We start from the raw sequence: 16,626 nt of genomic DNA, 5'->3' as shown, positions 1-16,626 counted from the left end.
TGTACATTCTTTTACACAAATATATGCACCTGTGTAGAAACGGCTTTTAGCTGTGTTTAGTACAATGTGTGAACAAGCTTAATATGAGTTCAGCATCTAGGACACTAGGACACGGGGACACACACACACACACACACACATGTCCCCCAGATGCTGAACTCATATTAACCATATATATATGGTTATATATATATGGTCGAAGGAATCACTCACCCTGGGTCCTGGTGGTCCTGGTGGCCCTTGTAAGCCATCTCTGCCCTGGGAACAAGACAAACAGGGTAATGATCAAATACATGGATGATTTGCCAAAGAAGTGATCCAAGTCTTACTCAACCCCACCCGCAATATGTCACAACAGCAGACATTGTCCAGTGACTCCTAAAGGCATGGGATGAATGAGGAATACAGAAAGATAGGCCCACCACAGGTATATCATCCAGAACTATACTTTACAGGCAAAACATCTGTAACAGGGTCCAGATGCCACTTTTAAAAAAGAAAAGAAAAAAATACAGAAAATAAACTTCCTGAGAATGGGATTCAGAACCAAAAAAGCAGTATAGGGGAGGGTTCTTAACCCTATCCTTATCTGCTTGTCTCTCTGTTTTACTTCCCTCCCCCAAGTGATTTCTCCCTGACCTGAGCAGAGTTCCAAACTTGAGTTGAGGTGTTGGCTTTTAATCTTCCAGTTTAAATATTTTAGTGTTATTTACATGTGCTTTGGGCTTGGGTTATGATTGTACATCACTTTTGAGGCTTCTTATTAGAAAAGTAACTCATGAATATTTTAAACAAGCAAATAAATAAACATGAGTTTAGAACTCTGTGGTGGAGAAAAGCCACATGAGGGTGGATTTGGAGCAGAAAAACAGCAAGCACAGAAAGTGGTACCCATCCGCTTCCCTCCCTCCAATGCTTATCTGCAGAATTGTAGGTTTTACTTATCCCACATGTATTTCATTATTCAAGAACTGTCTACTTTCTCTACTTTGTTTTCAAGTAAGGCAGCCCTCAGTGCCTGCTCCAGACTGGACTGACACCAATTACCCTGAGGCAAGCATCTTGTCTCAGAAGGATTTATATCCTCAAAACAGGTATATAATCCTAAAAAAACAAAGTTTCTTCGTCCTGAAGATGCATTTGTAAATGCACACTGATAGATGTGGAGAGACAGATTGGCAATCAATCTGAAGTCTAATAAATTTAAATTTTCAGTGGCTACTAGTCATGAAGGCTATATATTATTCAGAGGTCGAGTGACTCAGAATATCACCTGCTAGGGGGCAAACAGCAGGAGAGAGCTATTGTGCTCATGCCCTGCTTGTGGGCTTCCCATGGGCATCTGGTTGGCAACTGTGGGAACAGAATGCTGGACTAGATGGGCCTTTGATATGACCCAGTATAGCTCTTCCTACGCTGTTGACTATACACAGAATTATAACCACCAGACCCCAACAGCAAGAGAAGTATATAGTTGTATTCATACTGAAACCAGTCTACAAGTGCCCTATCTGGTTGACAGTTTTCCTGAAGAATTTTTCTCCTTAAACTCCAAGAAAGAAGTTTCTCAACTTTGGCCAAAGCAGCAATTTTTATTCCCTTCTCAAGACACATGATAGACCCCTTTCACAAATCTCTCCTTAAGCTTTCGGACTGGGTCCACAGCTTCATTTGATTGTTGCTGTCTATTTGCTTCTAAAGCCTCTTCAAATCCCAAGCACATTTCCCTTAAACTTCCTGTACGCCTCTGAATTCTGGTATATAATTTCAGCTTCAGTTTATACAGGATGTGCATCAAACATGCACTCCACTCTTCTAGAGATTTGTTCCACTGCCTCCTTTTCATTTTCTGGCCAACAAGGCACTCCCACCTTTGCTGTTTCTCCCAAATGAAACAATTAAGGCCTGTATTTTGTGTCTCTCAGACAAGCAATTAAAGCAATCTAAATATTCCCTTCCTATCCCCACCCCCGCAAATTCAGGTAACCAGGAGCATCCAAGATCAGTGGAGCTTGCATCCATGATAGTTGGACATGACCTTACCCTTTCCCCTCCAAGGTAGATTCATGTTGTCTCTTAAGAATAAAAGTTGGTTACAGTTTGTGGTTTGTCTGGAGTGAGGCAAACCATGAATCTGGATTCAGATGATATGTGAAGCTAAACTTAGTGCAGCAGTACGAGAAACAAAGTGGCTGTGATCTTATTTCTGGGAACCCATATATACATGTATTTATGCTAAGTCATGGTTTGCCTTAGCATTATGTGTGAACCAGATCAATAGGTTGGATCCTAAGTAGTTGTACAGTATACTTTAGTCCCACTGTAATCAGTGGAGCATTAGTCATGCTGTACATAAATACAATTGATCTCAACGGGAGTAAAGTGGGACCAACTTAAGTCTAGAGCCAACCCAATGTTTATCTTGACAAAATTGTAACATGGGGCGGGTGGGAGGCGAAACCAATTAGTCACAAAACATCCAGATACACACACAGCTAATGATCATATAACACAACCTCACATCTCACTTAAGAGAATGCAGCTGCCAATATCAAAAGAAGTTAATTTTCCAGATTTCAGTTTACACTACAAGTCATATATTTTTAGAGTGAACAAATAATTGGCAAATTCCTTCTTCTATGAATACCCCAGCATGGATACTTTTAAAGATGATTCATCCAGCACCTGTCCTAAGATGGATAGCTTTGGACTCAAAGTATAATTAAAAAAACACCACTCACCGGCTCTCCCTGTCCACCCTTCTCACCGCGATCACCCTGGAAAAAGAAAATGATGAGTTTTAGAAAGAACCACAAAACTGTTTCAGGAAAAGAAGTCCCAACGAGCTATCCAGGAAATGTGAAAGCATATGTAGTTTTATTGCTGCTGTGCCATGAGTCTATTACGTATATTGTTAACACATGGCTTTATTTTGGTTTGACTGTGTAACTTTTCATTGTTTTAAATAAACAAATAATCTGATGTTCAGACATGTTTCCCTCAGATAATCCCACTTAGGAGAACCTCTCTTGCTCTGCCTCTATCCAACTCATGCAATGACTATGAGGAAGTGATGGATTCGGAAAATGCGGTCACTGGAGGGGTAGGCCTAGGTTACTTGGGAGCTTTTGAGCTCCTGGTCACATTTGGTACCTTCCCAGTTAATGGTGTCCCTTTCTGTTCCCACCTTTTGATATACTCACCTTTTCTCCAGGCCTCCCAGCCTCTCCAAGTTCTCCTGCCCGGCCTGGCACCCCTGGTATTCCAGGTTTCCCAGGCTCCCCTGGCTGGCCAGATGGTCCTTCTGGCCCCCGCTCTCCAATGGCACGCCCTGTTGGGCCTTGGGGGCCTTGGTCTCCTTTGTCTCCCTTTTGGCCTCTTTCTCCAGGGAAGCCTATGAGCCCCTGCAAAAACAAAAAAACATAGAGCATCATCTAACAGGCCTTAAATCAGCTTTCTCTACAAAAGGAAGCTCAGAGATTTCTATGAGCAAAGCACCTCTGCAAATGCTTTTCATCATGGAGACTGGTAACTCCAACAGGATGGATCCCCCCACAAGGAGCTTTGAACCAGGTCACAGCAGCTACAGCTGCTATTCATCTCCCATGTCAGATAATCAGATTCTGAACATTAACGTTGAATTTTGGGTACTTCTAGCTCCACTATATCCTTCTGTTCCAAAAGAGCATCCCTGATAGTAGCGCCACCACTGCGGAATACTTCCCTCCCCTGAAGTTAGACTAGCACCAATAGTGAACAACTTTTGGCACCAAATGAAATTTTATTTGCTCCATCAGACATTTGCATGAACATCAGAGCACGATAGCTAGGGAATCGTAAACCTCACCTCTCTACCTGCTGGCCCCCTCTCTCCTGGATCTCCTCTGTCACCCTTCATGCCTTTCCAGCGAACAGGGGCAGGCAAGAATTGATCAGAACTCCCTTCATAGGCACCAGTGATCTCTCGCAGTAAGGAAATCTGTAAAGGAGGGAGGGAGAGTTGAATTTGTATGTTAAGGAAATGAAAAGAGGCAGAACTGGTCCACCACTCTGTGCACAAACCTTTAAGCACAAACCTCAACAGCATGATCTCCACACACACCCTATTTCCAGACCATCCCTTCCTCCATCTGGAGCAAAAGGCAAACTTAATATATGCCCTGCCCTGTGTGCTGGACCAATGATAACTTGAGAGAGCCCTATGGTCATCATGGAGAGCATGAAGCTGGAACACTGGAGGCAACCTCAGCATGGATGCTGAGTAGAAGGTACACCAGCATTACTTCTTAGGCCAACACCAGGTGCAGGTCCTCCTAGAGGAATTCCTTGGTGATGGAGATCAAAGGACAGTGGGCCACAGCAGCTCCCCCCACCATCCCTGCAGCCTGTGCTAATGCTGTACCAAGTACCTGGACAGGTACCCCTGGATCAGAAAACCTTAAGGTATACTGTAAGATGCACCCAAGAACCTTCATTTCTTTATGATGTTCATGATGTATAAGAACCTAAAAAAATCCTATTGGATCAGACCAACGGCCCATCTAGTCCAGCAACCTGTTTCCACAGTGGCTGACCAAATGCCTTTGGGAAACCAGCAGCAAGCAGGATTCAAGCACAACAGCACTTTCTCCTCCTGTGGTTTCCAGCACCTGGTATTCAGAAGCATTTCTGACTCCAACTGAAGATGCAGAGCATATCCATTATGGCTAGTAGCCCGCTTCCTCCATGAATTAGTCTAATCCTCTTTTAAAACAATCCAAGTTGGTGACCATCACTGCCTCCTAAGTGAACCCTAAGTAAAATGGTCCTTACGGTACCATGGTGCTAATTCTTTAAGGGTTTTAAAGCTTAATTATAGCACTTTGGACAGAGCCTTGAAACGTTTCCCTTCATCTGCCTAGTTATTCACCAGAAAGAACCAGGTCCCACGATAGATGTACACTGGAAAGAATAAACCGGGAGGCAAAATGGCAGATGAGGCTGCCAACTCATACCTTAATTCCATTCGCTTCTAAGGCACGTTCAACATTCTAGACAAAAGGAGGAGGAAACCCATTAGCAAAAAAAGTAGGCAGGGGGAGATAAATTACAAACAAATATCAAACTGTCTAGTCTTTGCCTTGAGGGTTCTGGCCACCCTCCTGTATTCCTTGTCTTGCTGCTCCCTATGGGAGATCAGCTCCATTGTGACATCACAATAGACCACAACCAACCATCAAGAAGTCAGAGCAACATCACAGAGCTAGGTGAGTCCATATCTGGTAGATCCCTCTGATGCCATGCCTATATATAAGCTGCTCTCTGCAGAAGGGAACTCCCAACTGGAGCCACATAAAGGAAGCTATACCAACAGATGCTTGTCTTAGGACAGGATTCCCACTGGGACAGTTCTATATTTCACCAGTTTGTTGCTGGATAAGTTCCCTAGCTTCCATTACTAATGAATTTTTCACATATGTAAGTTTCTTTTCCAAGTAGTGCTCTAGAGAAACACACCAGAATACTCCGGTTATGGCAATGAGGAGGCACAGTAATGCCATGTAATTGAGAAAACAAAAACCATCTCCTATCCAGTGTCAGGAACATCCATCAGTCCCCGCTCCAATCCACCAGTGGAAACCCAGACCACAGTGTGCTACAAGTGGAAAGCAGAGGTACTGCAGAAAGGTACCTACAGAGCAAATACTTCCCTCCATGACTTAAGCCACAAGGCAAACACTGCCACCACCACCATCCCCCAGGGTCTATAGTTAATTTAAACAGAGAGCAAATCTGTACATGTGTCATGTCCCCCCCCCCCACCAGGCCCTCAAGGTGAAAGAGCATGTCTGCTAACTCACCGGTGTTGTTCCAGGTTCACCTCTAAGCCCAGCTTCCCCTGGTCTTCCCTGTAAGTGATGGGGGTGGGGGAGAGAGAAGGAAAACAAAATAAGGATCATTGTGTATAGCTATAGTACTCAATAGGTCCGCATTGTACACCATGTAACAGCCCCCATCAATGGTCATTAGATTGCATTTCATTCAGGCAGAAGCCTCTGGTGTGTTGCGCATGACAATAGCCCCATTAATATGCATCACTGCATGATATGCCAAAGGCCCTCATGTAGCCCAGTGCAGACTGGGGATGGTCTAGAACCCAAGTGATCTGCCAATAAGATTCCAGTAAGTCTTGGTTCCAATGTGCTTTGAGTCCCTTTGAAAATCTGCTCTTTCTCAAAGTGGGATGCATATATATTATCACAGTTTTACATGACAAAAGGAAAAGTGATTGCTGTGGCAGGTGGAACTCACTGCAAACTGCAGCTAATAATAAAACAGGGACTCCACAAGACTGAGTCAACAACCCCCTCTGTAGGGGGCTCCAACACAATGTCATTCCAATTTTTTTCAGGTGCTTTGTGGCTTTAAGAGATACCCACCTGATCTCCTTTGGATCCGGGCTCCCCTCTGTCTCCCTGAAACACAATGCACACAAGGAGTTAGTACTGAAGAGAGAAATTCATTTCTGACTAAGGGTGCAGAATACGGTAGATCTCTGGCTCTACATGTGGGGTACTTTGGATCTAGGGGCCTGGAGTCATGCAACATGGATTGTGGCACACAGGGCAATATATCCTGCTACTGCCAGTAGGGATTCAGATATGCAGAGAGCTCCAGTCCACAGCATGCCCCTTTGCAGCTACCTCGTTTATTTTCTGGCCATAAGCTCATCTGATGAGAGTGGCCATAGGAGGATGCCCCATACTTTCAAGGCTGAGTTTTCAAATCTCAGGGAGAGTTCAGCTGACATGGAGGCAGGTTTGCAATGTGCTAGCTACATTTTCTTACTCCGTCAAACTGCGTGCAAGTTGAAGCAGAGGGCTTTGCTTACCTTTTGTCCTGAAACCCCTGGGAGGCCTGGCATGCTCTGAAAATGGCAAGACAGTGGTGAGCAAAACAGCAACTAAGTCAGGACACTCAACACAAAGAATCCTTAACCACATGGGCTCTGCCGGGACTCCCAGTATAAGGGATACCAGGGTTGGGGGCTGCACACTCGTGTGTGTGCATGCTCACATATGCAAATACAGACAACTTTTCCCATTCTCTCTCTTACACACATTTTACTCTCTAACCAACAGAGCCAAGACTGCTGTGTGGAGTGACCTTGGCTGTTATCCTGGGGAGGGAGCACTTCTAGTGAGCTATTATGTGTGCAGGGACAGAATTCTTGACTGTATGAAGAACTTAAAAAGACTTCCAACCCCTGTGCTCCCAAGGGACAAAAATCACTATCCAGTGGATGGTGGCCTTTACTGAATCAAGCATGCTGGGGTGGGGGAAGTTGAAGCCTCTCCCCCAAACCTCCCAATGTCTAACCAGCTAGGCAGTGAGGCAAAGTGGGCAAGGTTCCCCAGGACTTTGAAGCAGTGGTGCCCATTGGGACTAGTGGGGCAGAAGGCAGAGAGACCAACTGTGGCTTGCCTTTCACACAAGACAACACTAACTCTGCTCTCGGTTCAACATCCCGGGAGAGTCCACCCTTTTCTGCTGGTGAAGTTGGCAAAAATAATGTGGTGCTTATTATGGGTGAGGAGGTTACTCACCTGGCCTGGAGGACCAACTTGCCCTGGCATGCCAGGAACACCCATTGGCCCTGGGGGGCCTGGAGGCCCGATGGTCCCTCGCTCTCCTTTCACACCTTCACGACCCTGCCAGCAAAGAACATATGCAGTGACACGTAATACAGAAGGGGGTGCCTTATATAGAGTCCATCTGGCTTTTCCTGACTGGCAATGGCTTCGCAGGTTTCTCAGCCCTGCTGCCTGAGGCCCTTTTAAGCTCATTGGTGCTGGGGATTCACCGGGAATCCTTTATTTATTTACTATTATCACCGTCAACAATCTTATTGGTTAATTTCTTCTCATGAGGCATCCAAGAGCAATTTACTACACACACACACACACACACACACACACACACACACATATTGTGCTTTTCTTTGGGGGGGGTGAATGAGGTGCATCAGTACTCATATATTGATAGAAGTGTCGTGGGCGTCAGCACAAAATGGCTGCCTGGGGCATCAAAAAAAGAGGTGCTGGTACCGTATATACTTGCGCATAAGCCGACTTTTTCAGCCCATTTTTTGGGCTGAAAAAGTCGCCCTCGGCTTATGCGCAAGTGAGGCGGGCGGTGGGGAAGGAAAAGCAGAGAGAAAGAGCTTCTCTCCGCTTCCCTCTCCCTCCCCCCACCCCACCGGGAAATGTGCAGGACGGGGGCATCTTCTCCGATCCCGTCCTGTGCGTTTGCAGCTGTCTGCGAGGTGGTTGGGTAGGAAAAGCAGAGAGAAAGAGTTTCTCTCCGCTTCCCCACCCCCCCCACCCCACCAGGAAATGCGCAGGATGGAGATCTGAGACGCGTCTTCTCCGATCCCGCAGGATCCCATCCCGTGCGTTTGCAGCTGTCTGCGAGGTCCTAGCGCCTCCAGACACAAGCTGGAAGGGTAAAGACGCCTCTGCCTCCACTCACCAGCAGAAAGGCACAGAATGGAGGATCGGAGAAGCACTGCACAATGCTTCCCCCTCTGTCAGTTGGGGGGGGGGGAGAGAAGTGGAGAGAAGCTCTTTCCTGCAAAAGGCACAGGACAGGCTCAGAGAAGCTGGGGGCACTGGCTTGCCAAGGGTTAAAAAGGATTGAGTGGGATTCCTAGAGAGGTCAGGAAATACCAAGCCCACCTACAAAAGGAGGAGGGGGCCTTTGTCTCTCTCTTCTGCATGTGCTGCATCCCTGGCGCCTCCTGAATCCAGTGAGTCTCTGCTCATCTTGCAAAGGGTCCATTGGGGAGAAGAGGGGGGTCCCTGGGATGAAGGGGAGGGTGCAGGGAGGACCCCCAAGTCAAGGAACAGAGGCTCTTGCCCCCCTCCTCTCTGCAAAGCCCAGGAGGAGGCAAGGTCACAGGAGCTCTGCAACTCTTATCTTCCTTTGGATCCATTCACAGCTTGGCTGTTTGGGAAGGGAGGGTTCTTTGGGGAGGGAAGAAAAGGGCCTGAAAATAAACCCCCTCACACTCAGGAATCAGTCCCATTTATTGATAGAGGTTGTAGGGGGATGGAAATATTGGACATAAAATACACCAAAGAAATAAAAAGGAAAGCCTAACTGTTGGAAGAGGGGAGGGGGCAAATAAAAGAAAACGCTTATTCCTGTGGTGCAGAGTCAAGCCTATGGAACTCCTTGCCCCTGTTTTTCTTTGAAATAAATATTCAAAAACATTTAATCTACTGATGTCTCAATTAATGTAATTTTATTTATTTTTATTTTTGAAATTTACCAGTAGTTGCTGCATTTCCCACCCTCGGCTTATGCGCAAGTCAATAAGTTTTCCCAGTTTTTTGTGGTCAAATTAGGTGCCTCGGCTTATATTTGCGTCGGCTTATACTCGCGTATATACGGTATTTCATATTGTTGAGTACGTTAGAGAGAGAGAGAGAGAGAGAGAGAGAGAGAGAGAGAGAGAGAGAAGCCTAGTGTGTGCATATTTTATACACAATTTTTTTAAAAAAGAAAATGAAGCTCTAGTAATTAACCACAGCTTCCCCTCAGTAATTTTCTAGTACTCTCTCTAATCTCCACTGCTTGGCAGCCTGTATTCCTTCAGAACATAAGAACCCTCCTGGATCAAGCCCAAGACCCATTTAGTCTAAAGTGGCAACCAGATGCCTGGGAGAAGCCTGCAAGCAGAGTCCGAGTGCAACCAAACTCTCCCCATATCAGGGGCGTTCCTAGCCCCTTGGCTGCCCGGGGCGGGAAGCCAAGGGGCACCCCTGGGGGGCGGGGCATCGCGGCGCGTGCGTGCGTCATGACGTCATGACGCACGCACGCGCGGCGACGGCCCGGCATCCCCGGGGGCGGGGCATCGCTGCGTGTGCGTCATGACGCACGCACGCGCGGCGACGCCCCCACCCCTGGGGTATGCCGGGCGGGGGCTTGGGGGCATCGGCGGGCTACAAAGAGCCCCGAAGCCGCAGCCATAGCGCAGAGGGCTGCCAGGCTGCGGCTTCGGGGCTCTTTGCCGCCCACCGAGGCTCCGGAAAGCGGCGGCCCGGCATCCCCGGGGGCGGGGCATCGCTGCGTGTGCGTCATGACGCACGCGCGCGCGGCAGCGCCCCCGCCCCTGGGGTATGCCGGGCCGCCACTTCGGGAGCCTTGTCCGTGGGACGCACCGCCACTCCCTCCGTCACCCCGGGAGCAGCAGCACTGCACACACCCGCCTAGGGGCGGCACGAGGGGCGGCCCGCCCCCACCGCCCCCACCCTACGACGCCCCTGCCCCATATGTCATTCCCAGCAACTGGGGTTCTGAGGCAGACTGCTTCTGGCAGTGGAGGTAAAACTTCTGAATGCCAGTGCCTCCAAATACCTGTCTTAAGGTCCCAGGAACCCTATAATTTCTAATGATTCCTTTTTAGGTTTCCCCCCCCCAAAAAAAAAAAATCTGGAGGATGTAGCTATATCCTCAGGGTCAGGTTGTGCCTCAAACTCAGATAGCAACTTAAATAAAAAATATCAACTTATCTGTCATGTCACAGTGACATGAAAAGCAGTAAGTTTTGAGTAATAGAGTAGCTGAGGCTGACAATTCTACCGAATGCTCAGCTGCAGTCACAGGGCTTTTTCTATACTGTCAGTGTGTAAAGAATAAACTAATGAACAAACAGAGGCTTATGTATTGCATGGGGAGGAATTCAACACTGCGGTGCTATGATGGTTCAGTCACCACAAGCATTTCTGCTTGCTAGATGGAACAATCTCCCCGTGATGCCCCCAAGTTGACTTCTCTCAGTCTCCTAAAAGTGATTTGGTGGGAGAAGGTGCACACGGGAAGGAAAGCCCCATTGCGCTATTGGGACTCTGTGTGCTGCCCATGGGATTCAGACATCTTCCCCCAATAATATTGTTATCATTGTTATTATTATTTAAATTTGTGTACCACCCTTCATCCAAAGGGCAGTTCACAACAGAAAAATACAATGCGAGAACACAAAATACATAATAAAACAGAAACAAACCACAAATTCCTTAAAAAGCCACAGAATGTTAATCAGCCAAAGGCCTGGTTGAAGAGAGATGTTTTCACCTGATGCCTCAAAGTGACAGTGGGAGGCCCCATTAGCTAAAGTGGTGCTTCAGGTTAAGAACAGTTTCAGGTTAAGAACAGACCTCCAGAACGAATTAAGTTCTTAACCCGAGGTACCACTGTACTACCTTTCAAAGGCAATGGTACTTACATCTCGGCCAGACGCTCCAGCTTCACCTTTGTCCCCCTGAACAGGAAAAATGAAAACAAGATTTTATCATTAAAATTACCATTGTGCAGTACAGACAGGATTGAGCCATGCCTTCCCACTCTTGCATTCCTTAAACAAGGAGGCCCAAGCTTCCTTGGATCCCTACACCTAGTAGCAGTCCAAGTGGTGGAGAGGGGCTGCACTCTCCAGACTAGTATCCCTACAGCATACCCTGGGCAGGGCTGGGGTGGTAGCCAGGTCAGGGTTTTGGTGGGAGTGCCAGATTGCCTCTGCCCATGTACCCGCACTGCCCCAACCTTGCTGCCAACCTGCCTTGCTTCAGCCCAGTCCAGGTAAGCTGCAGTAACACCAGTGTTGGAAGGGCAGCTCTGCCCCACCACACCAGCTGCTGCCTTACACACATCACTGCACAGCTCACTGACACTCTTAAATGCAAAGTAGCTGCTATGAGCTACAGCAGGATGGTGGTCATGCTGGAAATAATGGTACCTCTGATGAGGGGTTTGTTTCATCATAAAGCCCACCCTGCTTTCTGATAGGCTGCAAGTAGGCTGGCTATCAGGAGGAGGTTTGGCTAACATACTAGGAAAACATATAGGGCATTTACCTTCCTCCCATCTTCTCCTGGAGTCCCACCTTCACCCTGGAAAATAAAATGTCACATCTATGTTACTACTCCAAGGTCTGCTTAGAGACCAACCGCTCTGATCTTCCCGTTTGCTGCAATATCTGATAAAAAGTGCTCTTTCAGTCACCCACACTTCCACCCCACCAATATAATCCCTTGCCTGTCAGGCCTGAAGCCCCACTTCTCCAGCAGGGGATGGGGGTCAGGCCCATCACTCACATTCTTCCCATTCAGCCCAGGTTTGCCGTCATCGCCAGGCTTGCCCTGGAAAAGAAATGCAAGTTGTGAGCCAAGAGAGGGAAGTGAGACACTGAACTGCCCAAGATCACCGTAAACAAACTGGGATTTGAATCCGCATCAACCGAGCACAAGACCACCCTTCCATTCATTCTATCCTGGCTTTCATCCTTGAGTGAAAAAAAGATATAAACATAACAATTTCAAAAGGAGGAAGACGAAAGCGAGAGCCAGTGTGGTGTAGTGGTTAAGAGTGGTAGACTCGTAATCTGGGGAACCGGGTTCGTGTCTCCGCTCCTCCACATGCAGCTGCTGGGTGACCTTGGGCTAGTCACACTTCTCTGAAGTCCCTCAGCCCCACTCACCTCACAGAGTGTTTGTTGTGGGGGAGGAAGGGAAAGGAGAATGTTAGCCGCTTTGAGACTCCTTCGGGTAGTGAAAAGCAGGATATCAAATCCAAACTCTTCTTCTTCTTTCCGGCAGTTGTTAAAACGTCCCAGTTTCTGTACGGGCCATGCTGCTCAGAGAATTGCATTTCAAGGCTGTGATTACACGATGTAAAACTGTGGGTTGGCCAAATGTTTATTGGTAGGGTTGATGCGCTAACGGCCAATGCAATCTGTACTACAGCCTGCGCAGATACATAACAGAGGCAATCTAGCACAATTATGCTGCAGAAGGTTGCATTCAACCCAAAGCAATGCCAGGGTCGTCCGAAAGCACACCTTTCCTCCTTTCAAAAGAACTATGCACTTCCACCACCTGCCTCTTGGGAGTGCCCAGGTGCAGGTCCAGTCTTAAATGTACCACCCATTGACTTTCCTTACAAACAGCAAAGCTGTTTCTCTTTGATTGTCCTACAAACTCACTATTCCTCTTATCAAATCATGTAAAATGTGTTAGGATTTTGTGTAGCCTCTGCTGCTTCAGCTTGGCTGCTGTGATTAGATTAGTCTGAGAGAGCGTGTGGGAACGGAAGACTGTCTTATCTCTTCCGCCTCAGTGTGTTATTGTAAGTTAGTTTCACTTCTGCTGTGTCGCAGTTTGCTTCTTGTTCTGCCAGCGAACACAGACATGGAAATGGATTCTCTGTATATAGACTGTAAATAAATGTAGTTTAGATCTATGGATGTTTCCTTCTTCTTGCTGTGTGATGCTAGAAGACTTGTGTGCTCTTCTCATAAGAGAAGGGTTGCAGATATAGGCACTCTGGACTGAAGGGACATGCCAGCCAGAGAGGGCCTCCTGAGAGACACTCAGGGGTCTTGGAGTTCGTCGTCTCCGAGCGAGCATCATTCCCAACAAAATGGACATACTGGTTGGGACACAGAAGAAGAGCAACTTCATAACAAGAGCCCCTACAGGGAAGTATGATGTTGGGTGTGTATTATCAGGGATCAGCTGCACACTGCATGATACTATCAGTGGGTGCAGAATACCATCCTTCATCCTTAAGCACATTACTCACAGGCAATCCTGGAGGTCCTGGGGGGCCACTTGCTCCAGGAGGACCCTGCTCGCCACGCAGACCTGCGAGACCCTGCAAAAAGAGGGGGGAGGCAAAGAGGTGAGAAGTAGACCCCTGTTAGTCTGCAGAGCAGAAGAGAGACCCAACTCTTCATAAGATACTTGGTAGCTGAGATTCTCAGATAAAAGGTAATAAATCACTTGGCTAAACTGGGATCGGAGTCAACTAAAACTATTCAAACGCTAAAGACGTTTGGGAAAGACACAGAGGGCAATTAAAACAATAAAACAAGCAATATTAGGCTATAGCTTATCTGTAACATCAGGGAGCAGCGTGGGGCTGTTCCTCCTTAGCCGCCATCTCCAGAAAAATAATCGGTAGCTGAGATTAAGAAGTCTCTCACAGTGTGATTAGAGAATGCCAAGCACCCTGTAGGATGGGTAAGGCAACAGGACTCTATAAAGACTGCACTATGATCAGCAAGAGGAAAATTAAAATAGACCAACTCCATCTCATCAGAGTTTTCTGAAGTCCCGGAAGACCGCACTAAGGTGTTTATGTGCTAATAACTGACAAGAAGAAAGGCCAGGAACTGTGCTCAACCAAGCTAAGGAGATGGAGAAACAGTAAATGATGGACTTGCTGTAAGATTTCAGCTTCTAAGTAGCACCCTACTTATGAAACACGATTACAAGAGAAAGTATCAGCATTTGAGCTCAAAATTCACATAGACTGAAGTGAGGTACCCATACTTACATCTCTGCCAGGGTCACCCTGCTTCCCAGCATCACCCTAGGGGGGGAAATAAGACGTGGATGTGATCGAGAGCCAGGCATCCAGCAAACTTAGAATCTAGTGTGCAGGAGATGCAACACCATTTTATTTATTTATTTCATGTCTAAGATGGTAAGATACTTTAAACAAGCCCCAGAGGCAAGTATAATCACATAATTGTTATTTTATTTGCAACAGCTAATATTTATTGGTAACCCACCCCCAATTTCTCTACACATAGTGCTGGAGAGGCACAAAAGTCTGTTTTTTTCACATAAGCATCTCTTCTTACGATTAAAGTCAGGTCTGGTTCTAGAGCAAAACAAGAGGTTCATTTAGGACTCTATAAGAACACATTCACCACTTGGACAAATGTGTTTACAATGAGATCCAATGATGATCCAATAAAAACTAAATTAGGCTTGTTAAGGCGTGTACAAGCTTTCACATTACAAAGCTCTCAACACTAGTCAGAATCACATTCCGCCTAATGAAGACTGCTGTGAAAGTCAAAAGTTTTCTCCTGCACCAACTAATCTGGTCCAATAAACACTCTGAGGATTTCTTCTATTTTGGGGGCCTAAAGATCAGCCTCCATCAACCCAGCTTCCATATTATAGACATATTGCTAAGGCAGACTGCAAATGCTACAAAATGGCTGCCTGTCCTAATCACTCTGTGTATGGTCTTTTGTGCAGCTCACAGGACAGCTGACTGGGCTGACAATGACACAGTACCACTATGGCTTAGCTAGACCTGCAAACTGTATCTTTTACCAAGCACTACACTTACCCTTGGGCCTGCAGGTCCTGTTTGACCAGGCTTCCCATCTAACCCATTCCGGCCATCTTGCCCTGGAGGGCCTCGGTCACCCTGAAGGAGAATTAAATGACAGTGAGTGCCCATTGTTCTGGACCACAGTGCTCTGGAAGGTGGCAGGCAGGAAGAATGGGAGCTGTGGGGAAAGTTTTGTATACTCTGGACCTTTGGAAAACCTTTAGCCCATGGACTTAATTGTGCAAGCCGCACCCATCTGTCAGTCACCTGACATTACACATGAAGCTCTGTTATCTCTGGTCTAAGCACTAAGTGCTAAGATTGGAGACAAGAGATCCTTTATCTCCAGTCTTAGCACTAAGCACCTCAGCACTAAGACAAGACATTAGCTTATCTCCAATCTTAGCAGTGTGCTGCCTAGCGCTAAGATAAGCCTCTGCCCGCTCTTTGACAGTTGTATCTCCCATCAACTAAGACGTGAGATAAGCCTCTGTACAGTCTTTAAAAGGCAGAAGGCGTGAAAAAGCCTCTGATATTTAAGAGGTAGTGGGATTATCAGACATAATTTCAGTGGCACCATAAAGCTCCTGAGGTACTGAGCAATTTGTATTGTATTTTAATATTTGTTGGAGGCCGCCCAGAGTGGCCGGGGAGACCCAGCCAGATGGGTGGGGTATAAATAAATAAATTATTATTATTATTATTATTATTATTATTATTATTATTATTATTATTGTTATCATCATCATCATCATCATCATCATCATCAGAGACAGTGGTAGCAAGAACCACAAAAGAAGCGCACTGCATTAGTGTATAAAGTTGTAGCTATTTTATAATTTCTCCATTAAATCCAAAATTCACTATCTGAAACAAAAATTGGCATCAGAGAAAACCTCATCTTTCTTTTTAAAAAAGTAAACAAGCTGCTGCTATTGTGGATAGAAGTGGGTGCGGCACTTACTGGGGGGAATGATAAATACAGTGGGTTTCCATGGTTCCCACCCTCACCTCTAGCATCCTGAAGAAGCATCTCATCTGAAGAAGTGTGCATGCACACGAAAGCTCATACCAGGAACAAACTCAGTTGGTCTCTAAGGTGCTACTAGAAAGAATTTTCGATTTTGTTTTGACTCTAGCATCCTAAACGTCAGAGCTCTCTTACCTTCTCTCCCACAGGCCCTCGGTCTCCAGGGTCACCCTGCAAAATGAAAGAGATGAGCACATGCTCTGTTTGCGAAGAACCACACAGAGCTGGGAATTAAGCTCTCCAGAAATCATATGGGGAGCAGGACGCATCAAGGCAGAAAGAAAAAGACTTACACGAACTCCAGGAAGACCTCTGGAGCCTTCAATTCCCTGCAAGAGAGGGGCAAAAAAAAAAAAAAAGAGGGTGTGAGAAGGGAGTGTCTGGCTGACGTTTAGACATTTTTAGGCCATTTAGGCCAACAG

The 16,626-nt window shown here is 46.6% G+C and overlaps 1 protein-coding gene across 1 annotated transcript in view; it reads right to left on the bottom strand.

Moving 5' to 3' along the window:
* COL7A1 (collagen type VII alpha 1 chain) overlaps positions 1-16,626 on the bottom strand; it is a 116,570-nt gene that overhangs the window by 40,918 nt on the left and 59,026 nt on the right. The window contains exons 61-77 of the mRNA XM_033141017.1: positions 16,498-16,533; positions 16,340-16,375; positions 15,190-15,270; positions 14,380-14,415; positions 13,624-13,695; positions 12,138-12,182; positions 11,898-11,933; positions 11,270-11,305; positions 7,587-7,691; positions 6,872-6,907; positions 6,420-6,455; positions 5,841-5,888; positions 4,995-5,030; positions 3,848-3,979; positions 3,204-3,404; positions 2,742-2,777; positions 214-258 (exon numbers count right to left, since the gene is read on the bottom strand). Of these exons, the coding sequence (XP_032996908.1) occupies positions 214-258; positions 2,742-2,777; positions 3,204-3,404; positions 3,848-3,979; positions 4,995-5,030; positions 5,841-5,888; positions 6,420-6,455; positions 6,872-6,907; positions 7,587-7,691; positions 11,270-11,305; positions 11,898-11,933; positions 12,138-12,182; positions 13,624-13,695; positions 14,380-14,415; positions 15,190-15,270; positions 16,340-16,375; positions 16,498-16,533 (1,053 nt within the window). The remainder of the gene's footprint in view (positions 1-213; positions 259-2,741; positions 2,778-3,203; positions 3,405-3,847; positions 3,980-4,994; positions 5,031-5,840; positions 5,889-6,419; positions 6,456-6,871; positions 6,908-7,586; positions 7,692-11,269; positions 11,306-11,897; positions 11,934-12,137; positions 12,183-13,623; positions 13,696-14,379; positions 14,416-15,189; positions 15,271-16,339; positions 16,376-16,497; positions 16,534-16,626) is intronic.

The sequence above is a fragment of the Lacerta agilis genome, chromosome 2, assembly GCF_009819535.1.
Source record: "Lacerta agilis isolate rLacAgi1 chromosome 2, rLacAgi1.pri, whole genome shotgun sequence".
NCBI classification, from domain to species: domain Eukaryota; kingdom Metazoa; phylum Chordata; class Lepidosauria; order Squamata; family Lacertidae; genus Lacerta; species Lacerta agilis.
This window is presented reverse-complemented; position numbering and strand designations above follow the sequence as displayed.